The sequence below is a fragment of the Danio aesculapii genome, chromosome 19, assembly GCF_903798145.1.
Source record: "Danio aesculapii chromosome 19, fDanAes4.1, whole genome shotgun sequence".
Taxonomy (NCBI): Eukaryota; Metazoa; Chordata; class Actinopteri; order Cypriniformes; family Danionidae; genus Danio; species Danio aesculapii.
In genome coordinates, this window is record NC_079453.1 from 20,156,244 (window position 1) to 20,174,255 (window position 18,012).

Here is an 18,012-nt window from a genome sequence, read left to right on the forward strand (position 1 = left end):
TTACACTGTGTCAAAAGGATTAGTTCACTCAAAAATGAAAATTCTGTTATTAATTGCTCATACTCATGTTTTTCCAATCCCCTAAGACTTTTATGGAACATTTGGAACACAAATTAAGATATTTTATATGAAATCTGAGAGCTCCCTCATCCTCCATTAGCCTACTCTTCATCCAAAGATGCTAATTAAATTAAATATCGCATAAAAGATTTGTGAATGAAGCAGAGTTTCCATCCAATGAGTCAAAGAGAACAAAATCGTCACTTCCTGATTAGCTGGCACCAAATATCAAAAGTAAAACCGGAATTTTCTGCGGTAGAAGAAGCTGTGTGAATCTTTTCTTTATTTAATAAATGACTTGTGCCTCAGAAGACAAATGCCGGTAAAGTCTGGATCGGATATGCGGCCGGCCGGAAGTGCGATATGCACATCAATTGTAATCGCATTCATAGTAAACATGAAAATAATCCATATTTTTACAGTACTGTGACGATTGGGTTTAGGGTTGGGGTGGGGGTAGGCTTTAAAAAATACAATTTATTGGGTAATTTATTAGATAACATAAATAATACTTGGTACAACTAATGTGCTCAGCCTGCTGGTTTGTCCATTCACACACACATCACATGATCTCTTCTAACAAAATCACATGACTTTTTAAAGCACATAATGGAATTTGTTTGGTAAAAGTGTTTCCATATTTTCCGTAGTTTATGCATATCTGTCCTTATCGAATAAAAAGTTTATCCAACTCAGTTATGTGCATATTCAAAATTTATGGGCATCTTGCCGTTTACATCAGCCAATTTTTTATGAGCACATCCAAAATGCGCATAATAATAGGTGGATGGAAACATATATACTGACGGCAATGCACTAAAAAGACCAATAAAAGGATCTAAAAACATTCAATGTGACTTCAGATATTCAACTATAATCATGCAAAGCTCCAACATCGCTTTTGTGTTCGAATAAAATAAAAAATGTCACATTTACTATTGGCAGTATGTAGACATGGGCATAAGTTTCTGAAGGTTTGATAACCTTGGTTAAAAATGTCATCAATCAGTTGTGATTACTGCTCTAAATTAAGATATTTTTTAAATGTCTTGGTAAAAAACAGCTACTGATTTCCCATTGAATACAATATATTTTATTTTAGGAAACATTTCTAATATTTTGGAACAGTAAACATGTCAGGCTAAAAAAATGTAAAAAAAAAAAATAATGACATTCATTAGTTTCAAAAACACATTAAAAACAAAAATAAAATACATATGTCTTAGAAATGGGATAACAGAAATATTTTGCGGTTTTAAAACCTTGACTTTTGTAAACCTTAAAACCACTTATCGTTCCATGCCTTGCATTATAACATATTGCCAATAGAGTCAGGAGTGCAACACGCTAGCATTGTATTGCTCATATTAAAGAGATAGTTCACCCTAAAATGAATATTTACTCACTATTTACTCATCCTTTAGGGGTTTTGATCCTTTATGAGTTTATTTATTCTCTTGAATGCAAAAGAAGATATTTTGATCAAAGCTTAAAACCTGTAACCATTAGAGCTCCATGGAAAAACAAATACTATGGAAGCCAATAATTACATTTTTAATATGTCTTCTTTTATGTTCAACAGAAGAAAGAAACTCAAACAGGTTTGGAACAAGTGAAGGGTGAATAAATGATGACAGAATTTTAGTTTTTGGGTGAACTATCCTTTTAAATGAGTACCCTGATTTGGTGTGAAGTCATTTTTACTGTATTTTTTCAATACAAAAATATTCGTATAGCTTTTGTATGATTTCTGTTGAACCCCGTCACATAGAATGTTTTGACAATGTCTTGGTTCCTTTTCGGAACATTTCAGCATCATTGTTGTCTGTGGATGATGGGGCTCCTGGATTTTATCTAAAATAATCTTCTTTTGTGTTCCAAAGATGAATAAAGGTTCATGAAAAAAAATTGTATTTTTCATACTAGGAGTTTTTGACTTGTTTCTAGTCCAAATATTAAAAAAATCTTGAATGAAGCATTTTCTAGACAAAATGTTTAGAAATAAAGAATTCTTAATTACTATTTTTTATTTAGTTTTACCTTTAAATAAGCTAAAATATCTGACAAACAAAATAATCTTGCTTTCGGTTTCAATTTAGATTATATATCTTTTAAAAGGTTCAAGAAACCCTGGAGTACTTTTTTGAGATTATAACAGATAAGTGTGTGTTGAGCATCAATTAAGCCAATCTTAGCCCATATTAGCTTTAATTTTGGGCTCAACTGGATCATTTTGAGCTTTTGTCAGCTAATTTTATCTTCCGGGTTTAAAATCATTTTTGAGGCGGGATCAAAATTGGTGACGTCGCACTCGTCTACCTGTCCACTGATGACGTGACGGTTTCTCATTATTATTCATAGTTGAGTTTTCTTATCCTATGAGAGGACGCTGCTTCTTTATTATTAATGACAGCAAGTGCTTTCCGAAGACAGACCTGCCAAGCTGAGACCGTGGCTGTGCACAGCAGGCAGTATTTAGCCATTCATGAAGTGTCAAATGTGTTTGTTTCCATGATCCACAGAGTTTGTTGCATGGTTTTCCCCATTATGCTGTCATGGCTGATACAGCAAAGCTGTAGGTTTGCAGCAAGCATTTTTGTCGGGAGAGCTGTATGAGAATTGGTGAATGGTGGGCTTTGTCTTTTATCAGTTGAGTTCGTTAACATTCAGACACATCACCTATATCTGTGCTGCTGTGTTCACCTATGTTTAAAATCCTCCGGATTACCTACAGGGTTAATGATTGAAATAGATGTATTGCTATCCACTGTGTCTGCATCCAGACCCAGGGATTCAGGAGGAGAGAAGTCCTCTTCATTTATAGTGTTTACATGATTATATTTTTAATGATTTAACCAATTGTGGTTATATGAAAATATTATATGAAATTACGAATAACCTATTGTATGTGTAGCAGGGCATTAAATTACTTACTGTTTATTTCTTTGCATTTTAACTTTGTAAACTACAAAATTGTCTGATTTTGTGCACCATATGACAGTTGTTCTCCCCCTCTTTTTCCCCTGCTTCACGCCCATCATGAAGCATTTTTGGAAAGACTTGAACTGAAAGAGGGTGTTTCATAACCCTTTAAAGTGGTCCGCTTATAATGCTATCAAGGTTTTGACATTTTGACAACAATGATCACGATTAGAAATTTTGGGCTATTTTCTGCAACACACAAACAACATTTCTGGAAAGTGTTTTGTGTTGGAGAGATTTCCTCCCTATGGCTGATTCCAGATTGTTTACATGTTTAAACATTTATTACACTGTAATTAAAAATAAAACGAAAAAGATACAATATGTGCAGCTAATACACATTTGTGGTCTTTTTGGGTGTTTGTGTTGTAGGTGGCTGTGCTATTGTAACGTGCCCCAGTTCTGTGACAGTCTCCCACGGTATGAGGCCACACAGATTTTTGGACGCATTTTCCTGCGCTCTGTGTTTACCGTAATGAGGAAGCAGCTGCTGGAACAGGCCCGGCAGGAGAAAGACAAACTACCACCTGAGAAACGCACACTCATTCTTACACATTTCCCCAAGTAAGCACACAACCACACTGCCAGAAGCCTCCACAAATAACTGATTTTGTGTGAATATGAATGAATGTGTTTGTTTGTGTCCAGGTTTTTGTCTATGCTGGAGGAAGAGGTTTATAGTCATAATTCACCCATCTGGAGTGAAAACTTCATGATTGGTTTATCAGGCAGACAGATTCCAACAGGTAAATGTTAGAGGGGTTTTATATTTAGTTGTGTGGAATAGCGATGTAAACAAAGCTTTCTCTTTTCCGATTGATGCAGTGGTCAGTGCTCCACCTGTGAATCGCTCCCTATACTACAGCAGCAGTCCAGCACCAGTGGAGCTGGCTGGAGCTGGAAGTGTTAGCCCGGCCCGGAAAACAGCTTCTGTCCTCGAGCCCAATCCAGGTATCAACTTATTTTATGAGGCATTTTTATAAGGCAATTTCTATTTTATTTTTGGTCACAGTTTATTTTGTTGAATTTAAGTTACATTGCATCTACATGTCAAGTAATTCTCATTAGATTATTAGTAGACTGTTAGGTTATGGTTAGGGTTGGGGTTAGGGTTAGTCTAAGTTGACATGTACGAGTTGACATGCAAAGTTTCTAATAGTCAGTTAAATGTTTGTTGAAGGAGCAGTATCAACAGATATTAAAGCAAACATGCTAATAATACTCAAATGGACCATCAAAATAAAGTTTTGGCAACAGGAAAACTGGGTTAAAATTGTGCAATACTTATGCTACAACTTCATGTGGCACTGTAAACAAACAGAGCCGCAAGATACAATAAAGTCAAAGAGGAATGCTCATAAAGTTTTTGTTCTTCAGCACACTGTGTAAAGACATAAGCAAGACACTTTTGTCAATATAAAAATATCTGACACGTCAGCGCAATAGCCTAGTGGTTAGCGCGCTGACATACGGTGCTGTAGCACTTCAGGGTGTCCCGAATTCGAATTCCGGCTCGTGGACATTTCCCGTCTCTACCCCCCTGTCTCTCTCCCGCTTCGCTTCCTGTCTGAAACGCTGTCCTATCTGCTTAATAGGTCAAAAATTAAAAGGGCAAAGGGCAAAAAGTTCGAAAATAAAATCTTTAAAAAAATTTTTCAAATATCTGACCTGTGTTGATGAGTCTCCGCTGGTCATCTAGTTCAGGGGTGATCAATCCTGTTCCTGGAGGTCTACCTTCCAGCAGACTTCAGCTGCAACCTTAATCAAGCACACCCATCTTTAATTACCTGGTGCTCCTTTAGATACTTCTTAGGCCCTGTTTACACAAATGACTGTAAAAAAATATGGACAACGCAACAACGCCTTTTCCAATTGAACGATTTAAAGGCAAAACGCCTCATGTTGGACACAAACTATCGCAAAAAACTGCTGAAATTGGAGCCTGGGCATGCGCAGAAGGGACTACCTGGTGGAGCCAGAGGCGGAGAAGAATCAAGCTTCCAACCAAAGGCTTGTACGTCAAATCAACCACGCCCCCTCAAACTTCTCATTTGACCGCCCATATCGCCCATATCTGCACTGTAACAAAGGCTCGCTAAATAAAGCGTTTACATTTAAAAACATGTAATAATGATTTAATAAAAATGGTGTGGTGTAAGCTGTTGTAATTTAAAGAGCCTGAGTTTGACTAAGCTATAAGCACAAAAAGATTTCTTTAATTATATTGTTTTAGTCGTTTGGGATGCAGTGACACGCGGTCAAATATTTCGCCAAACAGGACAGTCACTTTTGACGTTCATAAACAATCATAAATTCCTCGTGCTGCAGGAATTATGAAGTTTGCTAAAGCTGCAGCTGTCGTGCAGTGAAGGGTTTGTGTCTTTAATAATCTATGACAGTTTGCATTCCTTGAACAGTAAGAATGATTAATAAATCATATAAAACAGTCCCGTGAAAGTCATGTCTCGTCTTCAGTTTCAGGCTCAGGCGCGCTTTGCGCTCACACTACAAGCGTACCGTACCAAAAAAAACCTTCCTGTTTTTATATCAGCATGATAACCTGTGCCTTAATTGATCAAAACCATCTTTTGGGACATTTTATTGCAAGTGTAATTATTTTTATTTGGGCTCAAGTCTTGCTCATTAACACGGAGGAGGCGGGCTTATGACTTGTACTGCAGCCAGCCCCCAGGGGGCGATCTAACACCCGGGAACATCACTCAAAACCAGGGGTGTGGCACACTTGGTTTACACTAATACATTTTAGTTTTTCTATGGTTACACCTTTTGTCCACACTACCCCGGAGTTTTCAAGCCCTTTTTGAAAACGCTGAAGAGGCCGTTTTCATTTGAAAATGCTGCTGCTCTGTGTCAGTGTGGACGGGGGAAAGCGTAGACACCTGAAAACGTCAGATTGAAACGTCAAAATTTGATTGATGAATATTAAGTGCACAAAGTTCACTCTTGCACCCTTTCCTTAATTTCAGACTTTGCAAGTTTGATATGGAAAACAACTCTTGAGGACATGTCGGGTAAAAACAGTGTACCGTATAGCGTCATTCACATCACCCTGGCTACACTGTTTCACTTCACAATAAAATGAAAATATGATATAAGGAACTGTCTATTTTTATTTTGATTTGATAACGTACCAGACACTAAAAATGTTGAGGAGTCGTGTAGCTGCATATCATGACCGTCATCTTCACTATACGCATATTTATAACAAAACGGAGCCTATAACATAACTGCCTCCTTTCATTTTCAGTAAAAAATATGAAACATACCCTGTCTCTTTTGCTGAATATCAGTTTTAATAATCAATAATGGCCATTATAAAAGTGTAATGTACAATAAGTTTATACAACATAGAAAATAAAGGCAAGCAATCAGTCAATGTGCAGAATCAGTGTGCATGGTTACATAAATTAATATATTAACTTATCTTTGCGCTCAGCCAAAACATGTTACCTGAGAACAAGTAATAGATTCAAAAGACCATTAGATAGAGACAAGGTGAATTAAATATCATGTTTGACAATTATAGTGAGATGAAATCCGGAAGATCCTTGATTAACTGTCTGACCTGCGCTGCTCTCACCTGGGGAGCTGTGCTCAAAGCACCCTCTGACTGCCTGGAGCTCAGATGTCCACATACGCTGTAGCGCATGCCAGAGTGTGTGTGTGTGGTCATATGATGTGCGTTTTCAGCCATGTGGTGTGGACAGAGATCTTTTCAGAAACGCTAAGTGAAACGCCAGTGTGGACGCTGATCGTTTTCATTCTAAAATGTTGTTTTAAAACTAAAACGTATTAGTGTAAAAGGGCCTCAGTGGGTTTGGTTGTGTTTTTTAAGGTTTGGAGCTGAACTGTGCAGGAAGGTAGATTTCCAGGAACAAGATTGAGCATCTTTGATCTAGTTGATAGAGTTTTAGAAGGTTGTGTTGCAATAGCAATAATAAACACAGCTCTTCAATCTGCCATTGTTGTTGTTACTGGTTGTTATGTGCAGGATTATTCCTTTCTTCTGGTCACATGGTTCTGTGATATAACTTTTTCCAACATTTTTGGCTCTATACACCAACATGGATTTGGAATTAAGCTAACAAGATGTGCTCTAACTGCAGACTATCAGCTTTAATTTGAGGGTATTTACATCCAAATCAGGTGAATGCTGTAGGAATTACAACAGTTTGCATATGTGCCTCCCACTTGGTGAGCGTTTAAAAGTAATCGGACAGAATAATAATCATAAATCGAACTTTACTTTTTAATACTTGATTGTAAATCCTTTGCAGTCAATTCCAGCCTGAAGTCTGGAACGCATAGTCATCACTAGACGCTGGGTTTCATTCCTGGTGGTGCTCTGCCAGGCCTCAGTTCTTCAGTTCATGCTTGTTCTTGGGGCATTTTCCCTTCAGTTTTGTCCTCAGCAAGTGAAATGCATGCTCAATCAGATTCAGGTCAAGTGATTAACTTGGCTATTGCATAACATTCCACTTCTTTCCCTTCACTCTTTGGTTTCTTTTGCAGTATGCATTGGTCATTCTTCATCTGCACTGTGAAGCCTTGTGCAATGAGTTTTGAAGTATTTGGCTGAATATGAGCAAAAAATATTGCCTGAAACACTGAATTCATATTGCTGCTTCTGTCAGCAGTCACATGATCAATAAATACAAGAGAACCAGTTCCATTGACAGCCATACATGCCCATGCCATGTCACTACCATGCTTCACTGCATAGGATCATGAGCAGTTCCTTTCCTTCTCTATACTCTTCTCTTCCCATCACTCTGGTACAAGTTGATCTTGATCTCATCTGTCCATAGGATGTTGTGCCAGCACTGTGAAGGCTTTTTTAGAACTATAACCTGGCCTTCCTGTTTTTGAGGCTTATTAATGGTTTACATCTTGTGGTGGACACTCTGTATGCATTCTGATGAAGTCTTCTCTTGATTGTTGACTCTGACACACATACACCTACCTCCTGGAGAGTGTTCTTGATCTGGCCAACTGTTGTGAAGCGTGTCTCCAGTCATCCACCACAGCTGTTTTTGTGGTCTTCTGGGTTTTTTGGTGTTCTAAGCTCACTGGTGCATTCTTTCTTTTTAAGAATGTTCCAAACAGTTGTTTTGGCCATGCCTAAAGTTTTGGCTATCTTTCTGATGGGTTTGTTTTGTTTTTTGCTTTTTGACGAATAGTGACAGCTGCATCTCATCCTGAGAGTTGATAGTAACAGATTCCAAATGTAAAAAGCACACTTAAAATGAACTTTGGACCTTTTATCTGCTCATTGTAATTGGGATAATAAGGGAATAACACACACCTGGCCATGAAACAGCTTAGAAGCCAATTGTCCTATTACTTTTGGACCCTTACAAGTGGGAGGCACATATGCAAACTGTTGTAATTCCTACAGCATTCACCTGATTTGGATGTAAATCCCCTCAAATTAAAGCTGATAGTCTTCAGTTAAAGCACATCTTGTTTGTTTCATTTCAAATCAATTGTGTTGGTGTATAGAGCCAAAAATCTGAGAATTGTGTCTTTGTCCAAATATTTATGGACCTAACTGTATAAGGATAAATGACAGGCTTGACAGTTTGATTTTTCCACTCTGTAACCTTTTATTGAAAATGTTTAAAATTTCGTGGCATCAATAATGTCAGTGTTTTGTGGACATAAGGTCCAAATGATAATAAACTTTTGTGGATTTACCTAAATCTGTTGCCATGTGGATGGGGCCTGAGGCCTGAAATCGCTTATCTAGTCTTGGTGTAGTCTTATAGACAATGTAGTCTTAGAGCTGGGTTAGGTTCTGGCGAGCCACTGTCCTGCAGAATTTAGTTTCAGCTCTAATCAAACCCAACTGGACATGGTAATGGGCTATATGCACAGCAAGGGTTTTTTATCCACCGATAAACTTCCAGTGAAAGTTTAACGTGAATATTTTCAATTTCATAAGGTTCCTTTTACAGCATTGATAATGTAAATGAATAAAACTATAATCTGTTAAATAAACTTAAGCATTCGTTTAGTTGATCAAGTGTAAGATGAGATTTAAGACCATTTAAACATGGTTCTGATAAAATATGATATGGACAAACAGTGACTTTTTTAGGATGAAATATTTTGTAAAAAAAAATCCTTTTTTTATAGAGTCAATTTATTTATGGATTGTGTGTTATATGTTTTATGTATTATTAAAAACAAAGAATATAAAATTAATGCACATTCCACACTCAGTCACAGCATCATCAAAATATGCATTTGCTAGTTGTGAATACATGCCCTCTAGTGGTTACATACTGTGCCTTTAAGGCACCAGTGTGTTGCGCAATCTGCTTGTAATTGCACTGGCAGAACTTTTTCTTGAAATCAGGTTTAAATGGGGCCTGTGAAAAATGTTTCTTGGGAATCACAATGACTACACAATATGTTTGACTTGCACATCTAGGTGGAGAAAAGCGAAAGTCAGCTGAGCCATTATCTCATGAGGACAGTAAACGGCCTCGTGTGGTTGGTGACATTCCTATGGAATTAATTAATGAAGTCATGTCCACCATTACAGACCCTACTGCCATGCTGGGACCAGAGGTAAACACACTCACTTGAAAAAAAAAACACTATAGTAATATACTATAGTAATGGTTTTTGAACAGTACTATAGTAAAGTAAATAAAATAATCTATTGTGGTAATCCTATAGTAATATTAGCAAATTACCCAGTACTATACGAATTTTTTGACAAAAGGTACAGCATATTATTCTAGAATACAATAAAAAAATTCATATCTTACACAACAGTTTTATTGCATAAATATAATGAAAATATTCCAGATACTTGCTTAAGATGCAGGGATCTTAAAGGAATGTAAAGGAATACAGAACTTTTGGGGGGGAAAAATAAAATAAAATTCATATAATTTAAATCATACTACAAAAAACTAAGGTATACTACAGTATTTACTATATAGTATTTACCAATTCACCACTGTTATCTCTAGTATGCAGTAATATTCATTACCAAAGTGTTGTAAATACTATAATATATACAGTATACTACACTTTTCTATAGTATGGTTAAAAAACATCATATTTACTAGGAATTGCTATCTGATGTATTTTTATTAGTGTTGGGAAAAAAATTAATTGTGATTAACTGCATTCAAAATAAAAGTTTGTTTTGACATAATATATTTGTGTGAGCTGTGTATATTTATTATGGACTGTATATAAATAGATACATTAATGCTTATATATGAGAAAATGTTTATTTGTATTTAGATATGAAATCTGTATGTTTAGGATACAAATTATCTGTACATTTAAATATATTTAAATGTAACAAAATTGTATGTATGTGTGTATCACAAATATAATACACACAAACTTTTATTTTAGATGCGATTAATCTTTGTCCAGCACTATTCTTTATCTAAATGTATAAATGTAATAAAAGTATATTTTAGGTCAATGGAATCATATAATGGTGTCTTTTTCTCTCAGACCAGTCTTCTCTCCGCTCATTCAGCACGTGATGAAGCTGCTCGATTAGAGGAGAGACGCGGCGTCATCGAGTTCCACGTCATTGGAAACTCCCTCAACCAAAAGCCCAATAAGAAGATCCTCATGTGGCTTGTTGGCCTTCAGAATGTCTTCTCACACCAACTGCCTCGCATGCCTAAAGAATACATCACAAGACTCGTCTTTGACCCGTATGTTCTTTAGCATTCACATTTCGATGTTAAAAAAAGCATGGTTCACCTAAAAAAAAATCAATTTCTGCTATCATTTACACATCCTTTATTAGTCCAATCCTGTTTGAGTGTCTTTCTTCTGTTGAACACACAGGAAGATATATATGTTGGTAAAAACAGCCATTGACTTCTGTGGTATTTTTTTTTGTACCCACTATGGATGAAAATGGCGGTCAATGTAAATTTTCCAACATTCTTCAAAATGTTTTTTTTTTTTTATAGAAAGCTTTTAGTACCACTAAATCTAGTCCCACTTTATTCGTTGCTATTTTGGTACCACTAAATTTAGTACCACTAAATCATTCATTCAGTCATTTCCTTTTCGGCTTAGTCCCATTATTAATCTGGGGTCGCCACCACGGAATGAACCGCTAACTTATCCAGCAAATGTTTTATGCAGCGGATGCCCTTCCAGCTGCAACCGATCACTGGGAAACATCCATACACATTCTTTTACACACATACACTACGGACAATTTAGCTTACCCAGTTCACCTGTACTGCATGTCTTTGGACTTCTGGGGGAAACCGCAGCACCCGGAGGAAACTCACGTGAACACGGGGAGAACATGCAAACTCCACACAGAAATACCAACTGACACAGCCAAGACTCGAACCAGCGACCTTCTTGCTGTGAGACGAACGTGCTACCCACTACCCCAACGTGCAGCCACCACTAAATCACAAATTTTTTTTTTTTAGAAAGTTTAGAACCACGTGAGTGTGAGTCAATGGGGAGGGTATTTTCATTTTCTGGGTGAACTATCCCTTTAGGCAACGCAGTGGCGCAGTAGGTAGTGCTGTTGCCTCACAGCAAGAAGTTCGCTCATTCAAGCCTAGGCAGGGTCAGTTGGCATTTCTGTGTGGAGTTTGTATGTTCTCCCTGTGTTCGCGTGGGTTTCCTCCGGGTGCTCCGGTGTCCCTCACAGTCCAAAGACATGTGTGGTATAGGTGAATTGGGTAGGCTAAATTGTCCATAGTGTGTGAGTGAGTGTGTATGGATGTTTCCCAGGGATGGGTTGCGGCTGGAGGGGCGTCTGCTGTGTGAAGAGGGGCGTCTGCTACTTGAAAACTACCGACCGGTATCCCTGCTTCCATTCATGGCCAAGATTTTGGAGAAAGTAGTGTTCAATCAAGTCCTAGACTTTCTTACTCAAAACAACCTCATGGACAACAAGCAATCTGGCTTTAAGAAAGGCCACTCAACTGAGACTGCCCTGCTCTCGGTCGTGGAGGATCTCAGACTGGCTAAAGCAGACTCTAAATCATCTGTCCTCATCTTGCTGGATTTATCAGCTGCTTTTGACACTGTAAACCACCAGATCCTGCTATCTACGCTTGAGTCACTGGGCGTCGCAGGCACTGTTATTCAATGGTTCAGTTCCTACCTCTCGGACAGGTCATTCAGGGTGTCGTGGAGGGGAGAGGTGTCCAACCTACAGCATCTAAACACTGGGGTACCTCAGGGCTCTGTGCTTGGGCCACTTCTCTTCTCTATCTACACGGCATCTTTAGGAACAGTCATCCAGAAACATGGTTTTTCCTACCACTGCTATGCTGATGACACCCAGCTATACCTCTCTTTTCACCCTGATGATCCCTCGGTTCCAGCTCGCATTTCAGCCTGCCTGTCAGACATTTCACACTGGATGAAAGATCATCATCTCCAGCTTAACCTCATGAAAACGGAAATGCTTGAAGTTTCTGCCAACCCGACTCTTCACCATAACTTTTCAATCCAGATGGATGGAGCAACCATCACTACATCCAAAATGGTAAAAAGCCTTGGAGTTACGATTGATGACCAACTGAACTTCTCTGACCACATTTCTAGAACTGCTCGATCTTACAGATTCGCACTCTATAACATCAGAAAGGTCCGACCCTTCTTATCTGAACATACAGCTCAACTCATTGTTCAAGCTCTTGTCCTCTCCAAACTGGACTATTGCAACTCTCTGCTAGCCGGGCTACCAGCTAGTTCTATCAAACCTCTTCAGCTGCTTCAGAACGCAGCAGCACGAGTGGTCTTTGATGAACCCAAAAGAGCACATGTCACTCCGCTACTCACCCGTTTGCACTGGCTGCCAGTTGCTGCCCGCATCAAATTCAAAGCTCTGATGTTTGCTTACAAAGTGACCTCTAGCTGTGCTCCTTCGTATCTGCTCTCACTTCTGCAGATATATGTGCCCTCCAGAAACTTGCGTTCTGTGAATGAACATTGCCTCGTTGTTCCATCCCAAAGAGGGAAGAAATCACTTTCCCGAACTCTCACATTCAATCTGCCCAGTTGGTGGAATGAACTCCCTAACTACATCAGAACAGCCGAGTCACTTGCTGTCTTCAAGAAACGACTAAAAACGCAACTGTTTAATCTCCACTTTCCTTCCTAATCTGCAACTGCCTCTCTGGCTATACCACTAACTGTGCCCTCTCTCTCTCTCTCTCAAAAAAAAAAAAAAAAATTTTTTTACTAATGCTTTGCTTCTTAGACTTTTACACACCTGAAACTTGTCTATAGCACTTGTTCACTGCTGCTCTTATAGTTGTGTAAATTGCTTCCTTGTCCTCATTTGTAAGTCGCTTTGGATAAAAGTGTCTGCTAAATGACTAAATGTAAATGTAAATGAAGCATGTGCTGGATGGGTTGGCGGTTCATTCCGCTGTGGCGACCCCGGATTAGTGAAGGGACCAAGCCAAAAAGTAAGCAAAAGAAGCTACACGTAGGCGTGGCCAACCAATGCTATTTTGTTCACACGTCATTCCACTGACCGCAGGAAACCAAACAAGGGCAAAGAGGCAGAGCGTAAGTGGAGCTACAGATGCCTGCTAACATTTTGCTTAGACAGGCTTTTCTTTGTGAGAAATGCTTAATACTTCATTACCTGCGATTCGTTTGTGTTCTGACCACATGCGCTTGGTTGTACACTACATCAATAAAGTGTTTAGACTTTTAAATACACTATTGTAATACATTGAGCCACTAAACATTGTTCTTATGACGTTTTTCTACAGGAAGAATAAGCAAATTACATCCAAATACTTTAAATATAGTCTGTGTTAGTAAATGCAAGGCTGTTTATGAAATCCAGGCATAACTCTGTATGACAACGCTTCAGATGACTGTTCTATAGCCTATAGCTAATATTCTGGAGTGCTTTACAGGTCTAAAGAAAATGATAAATTATTAAATAAAACAAATACATTTATAGATATGGTATATAAGTATAAAATTTCACTTACCTGGGAAATGGAGGCAACTTCAACAGTTTGTGAGCACAATTAAGTGCACACAGCATGCTATAGTATCTGATAATTGCAGGAAATAATTCCAAAAGGCAATTGACTGTGTAAAGAAACATTAAACAAAACAAAAATACGATGTGTATGCCGAGTTCACCGGCTAATCAGCCGGAATCAGCTGAGGTGACGAGACAGCGAGTGGCCACTCAAGTGGCCACGCCCTTAATTATGCAGACTTAATAAAACTTAATAAAAACGAAACAGATGAATTACAAAAGAATGTACCCCCTCACAATTTTCACAAATGGTAATATTAGTTATATGCACCAAAACCATCTTTTGTACCAGGCTGTAAAAATGTTTTTATCAGCTGTAAAATTGGCCAATTTACCATTGCCGTCAGAAATAATCTGGATTTCCTGGAGCCAGCCCCCAAAGGCAAGTCAATAAATTGCAGTTTTAGTTACTTCCGTATTGGCTTCCCTTTTTAGCTTGCTTTAAAATCACGCTCTGATCCGCACCAAAATAAAGTATGATTCATGTTGAATATGTAAGTGAAGGCATGTTGTCTAATTGAACTATTAAGAAATATATATACATATATTTATAACCTTTTGGTCAATGCGACTTCTGATATAGAATTGATATATATTTTGCAACCCTTGACAACACTGAAATGAGGCTATGTATGAGAAATTCTTACCTCTGATTTATATTTGGTTATGATTCTATGGGTGTCACCATTCAAAATTAAAGTGTACCTTTTCGCGTATAATGTCTCATTTCTCATCGCCATAAATTAAAATAATGAAGTTTGACAGCTGAGTGGAATCCCAGAATAAAATAAAGCAAATTCTAACCAATGTGAGGAGAGTTTTCTCGCACGTGACTGGTTTTAATTATTTGAGTCCAGTTAGAAACATTGCCATGGGGATCGAAACGCATCAACAACAAAGAGCAAAGATTTTATTCCCTGTTTTGGAACAAAACAATCCATCTACAGATGTGAAAGAACTACTTCAGTGCAAATGGTATTTTTGGCATTAAAATGATACTGTTGGCATTTACTAAATGCGTGTTACAAAGTAAAGTGAAGAATTCTGTGCCCCCACATATTTGTCTACCCCCAACCCCCTGTAGAGAACAATACAATTGCGCTATACCTGGTCACAGTAGATAACCTGCATATTATGTCCATCAGCTCTGCTTATTTGCTATGCTGATTATGTTGGACGATACGTATATAGGATGTTGCGTCTTTGTTCTTTATTTTGCATATTGTCTATAAATCATCTGCAGAAATTTCCATGCCCATTGGCAATGTTTTGGAAATACTCTCATGCCAATTTGCCCAGCTTAGTGAATCTGGCCACAGTGACTTTAAAACTAGAGTTTCTTGATGGTGATTTTAAAACTGGAATTATTGCAGTCAGCTTTAAGCTGTATTTGTTTATTCTTGTTTAAACTGATAGCATTGTTCTTATCTGTTTTGGCTCTGAACAGGAAGCACAAGACTCTCTCTCTAATTAAAGATGGCCGTGTCATTGGGGGAATCTGCTTCCGGATGTTTCCAACTCAGGGCTTCACTGAGATTGTGTTTTGTGCCGTCACCTCCAATGAGCAAGTCAAGGTGTGTGATTTTATAAATCTTCCATTGGGCCTGTCATGATATCTATTTTTTGTTGTATGATATATTAAAAAAATATATATGAAAATATATTGCGATAAACGATATTACTGTCATTTTATGTCAGTTTTATGACACATAACACAATGCCAGAATGAAAATATAATATCATCACAATGCAAGTTCACTCTTTCAAAGAACACAAAATATTTTATTCTTAAGAATATTTAATTAAATTTAATTATAGTCATTTTAACAATTGAATAATTAGGCATTGGAATCAGAATAATAAATGTTAACAAAAAAGTGCAAGGTAAAAAGTAACAGAGGCTGCAATATAGATCAGCTAAAATGTTGCTAGAATAGTTTTTTTTTAATGTATGGGCGATATATATTGCATCACCAAAAATGATTGAGGTCATGCCCATAAGTTGTGTGATAAGTCAATATACTGATTATTGTGACATTTGGCACTATTATTTATCATATGGCACTCATGGCCAGCTTGGTATTCATTGATTTCACTGCTGTTTAAGGGTTATGGGACTCATCTCATGAACCATCTAAAGGAGTATCACATCAAGCATGAAATCCTCAACTTTCTCACCTATGCTGATGAATACGCCATTGGCTACTTCAAAAAACAGGTCAGTGCTCTTCTTGGTTTTTGAGTGTCAGCAAATTATTATTGAAAGGTGATATTACAAAACAAGTACAATAACATCTAGTTAAAGTGATAGTAGTCAATAAAGAGAAAATGGGCCCTATCATACACCCAGCGCATTAAGGCGCAAGATGTGTTTGGCGCGATTTGTTGCCATTTTCAGACCAGCACAGCTGTAATTTTCATGTTTTGCGCCACATTGTTTAAATAGCAAATCTATTTGTGCCACTTTGTGGACTCATAGATGTGCTGGTCTATAAAATAGGTGTGTTAAGGTGCAGTGTTGGTGCGTTGCTATTTTGAGGAACTGAAATAGACTGTGCCATTGACCAACTGAAAGCTGGTTTAAAGTCCAGCGCAGAGGAAAAAATGCGGTCCACAAATGCGTACGCATTGCTTAATACACACAGGATGTACAGCAATACACAGATATCTTCACATATGAAAAAATTAAAGGATTAAAATGTTACAAAATGATAATTTTTTACACAAATATAAAACCACTGCATCCATGCCTTCTTCATTTTGGGAGGCTTTTTTCAGTTTATTCATAACAATCTGCATTTGTATATTGTTATTGTTATTGGCAGTATTATTTGTTTTAATAAAAGGACACTACCTTAATGCTTTTGTGCCATGCGCTTTAAACTTTGCACCTAAATCTTTAAAATAGAGCCCTAAATCTTCAATTTTTTTTTTGTTTTTTTCGCTTGTTAATTAAAAACTATTATAAATAAAATCTTTTATTTCTTTCAAAATCTGCAATTAACTTGAATGGTGAAGAAGAATGCTGGGCTGGATAAGCAAGAATTTAATAACCATTTTTTTTTTAGGTGTAATCACTTTAATTTTATGTACGTACTTGACTAAAGCCAAAAAAAAAACAATTTTTTAAACTTGACCCTTTTGGTTTGTAAACAAAAGTGGTAACTGAAATAAAATAGAAAACATAATTTGTTTTAGCTAGTTGCCAATAAAATATTTTGATGTCAATGCACTGAAATAAACTTTTAAGACAAAAACCAAAAATTACAAAAAAAAAAGTAAATTTTTTATACCTATTGATTAAAAGCAGGGTGCAAATCAGTGGGGTTTGACCCCCTTGAACTTGTCAGAACAAGATGTCCAATGAGTTGGAAAATAGTTTAGATACAATGGTCTGTATCTTAAATAATTAATAATATAATAATAATAGCAATAATAGGTTAGTATAAAAATAAATATCGATGCATGATCTACCTAAAAGGAATGCGGTCCAAGGAAGACCAACAGATCTAGCCTATACACAGTACATTTTCAAAACACTTTTCTTGTAAATTAGGTTTGTAAAATCAGATTAGACTCATAATGTGTATTTTAATAGCTCGCACATGGAAGTTTTCCAGTGATATTGTCATCGTTCTGCAAAATTCATTATTGTTCAATCAAAAACGGGTCTTCTTTGAAAATCACGTTTGTTGAAATAGCCCATCACAAGTTACTGTACGTCAGAATCAATATCATTCCCAATCATTATCCAATAAACACTGAAAATAAGTATAATTAATAAAGGAGATGTTCAAATCAAAAAAGTGCACATTATTTCATTACAATTAAAATCTGAAAAATTAAGTAGTTGTGTATAGAGCAGGGATGGGCAAACTCGATCCTGGAGGGCCGGTGTCCCTGCATAGTTT

At 37.2% G+C, this 18,012-nt stretch overlaps 1 protein-coding gene across 1 annotated transcript in view; it reads left to right on the forward strand.

The window, feature by feature from the left end:
* Positions 1 to 18,012, forward strand: part of kat2b (K(lysine) acetyltransferase 2B) — a 58,798-nt gene that overhangs the window by 29,796 nt on the left and 10,990 nt on the right. The window contains exons 6-12 of the mRNA XM_056479294.1: positions 3,415 to 3,606; positions 3,691 to 3,788; positions 3,868 to 3,993; positions 9,500 to 9,639; positions 10,552 to 10,760; positions 15,549 to 15,675; positions 16,209 to 16,319. Coding sequence (XP_056335269.1) covers positions 3,415 to 3,606; positions 3,691 to 3,788; positions 3,868 to 3,993; positions 9,500 to 9,639; positions 10,552 to 10,760; positions 15,549 to 15,675; positions 16,209 to 16,319 — 1,003 coding nt within the window. The remainder of the gene's footprint in view (positions 1 to 3,414; positions 3,607 to 3,690; positions 3,789 to 3,867; positions 3,994 to 9,499; positions 9,640 to 10,551; positions 10,761 to 15,548; positions 15,676 to 16,208; positions 16,320 to 18,012) is intronic.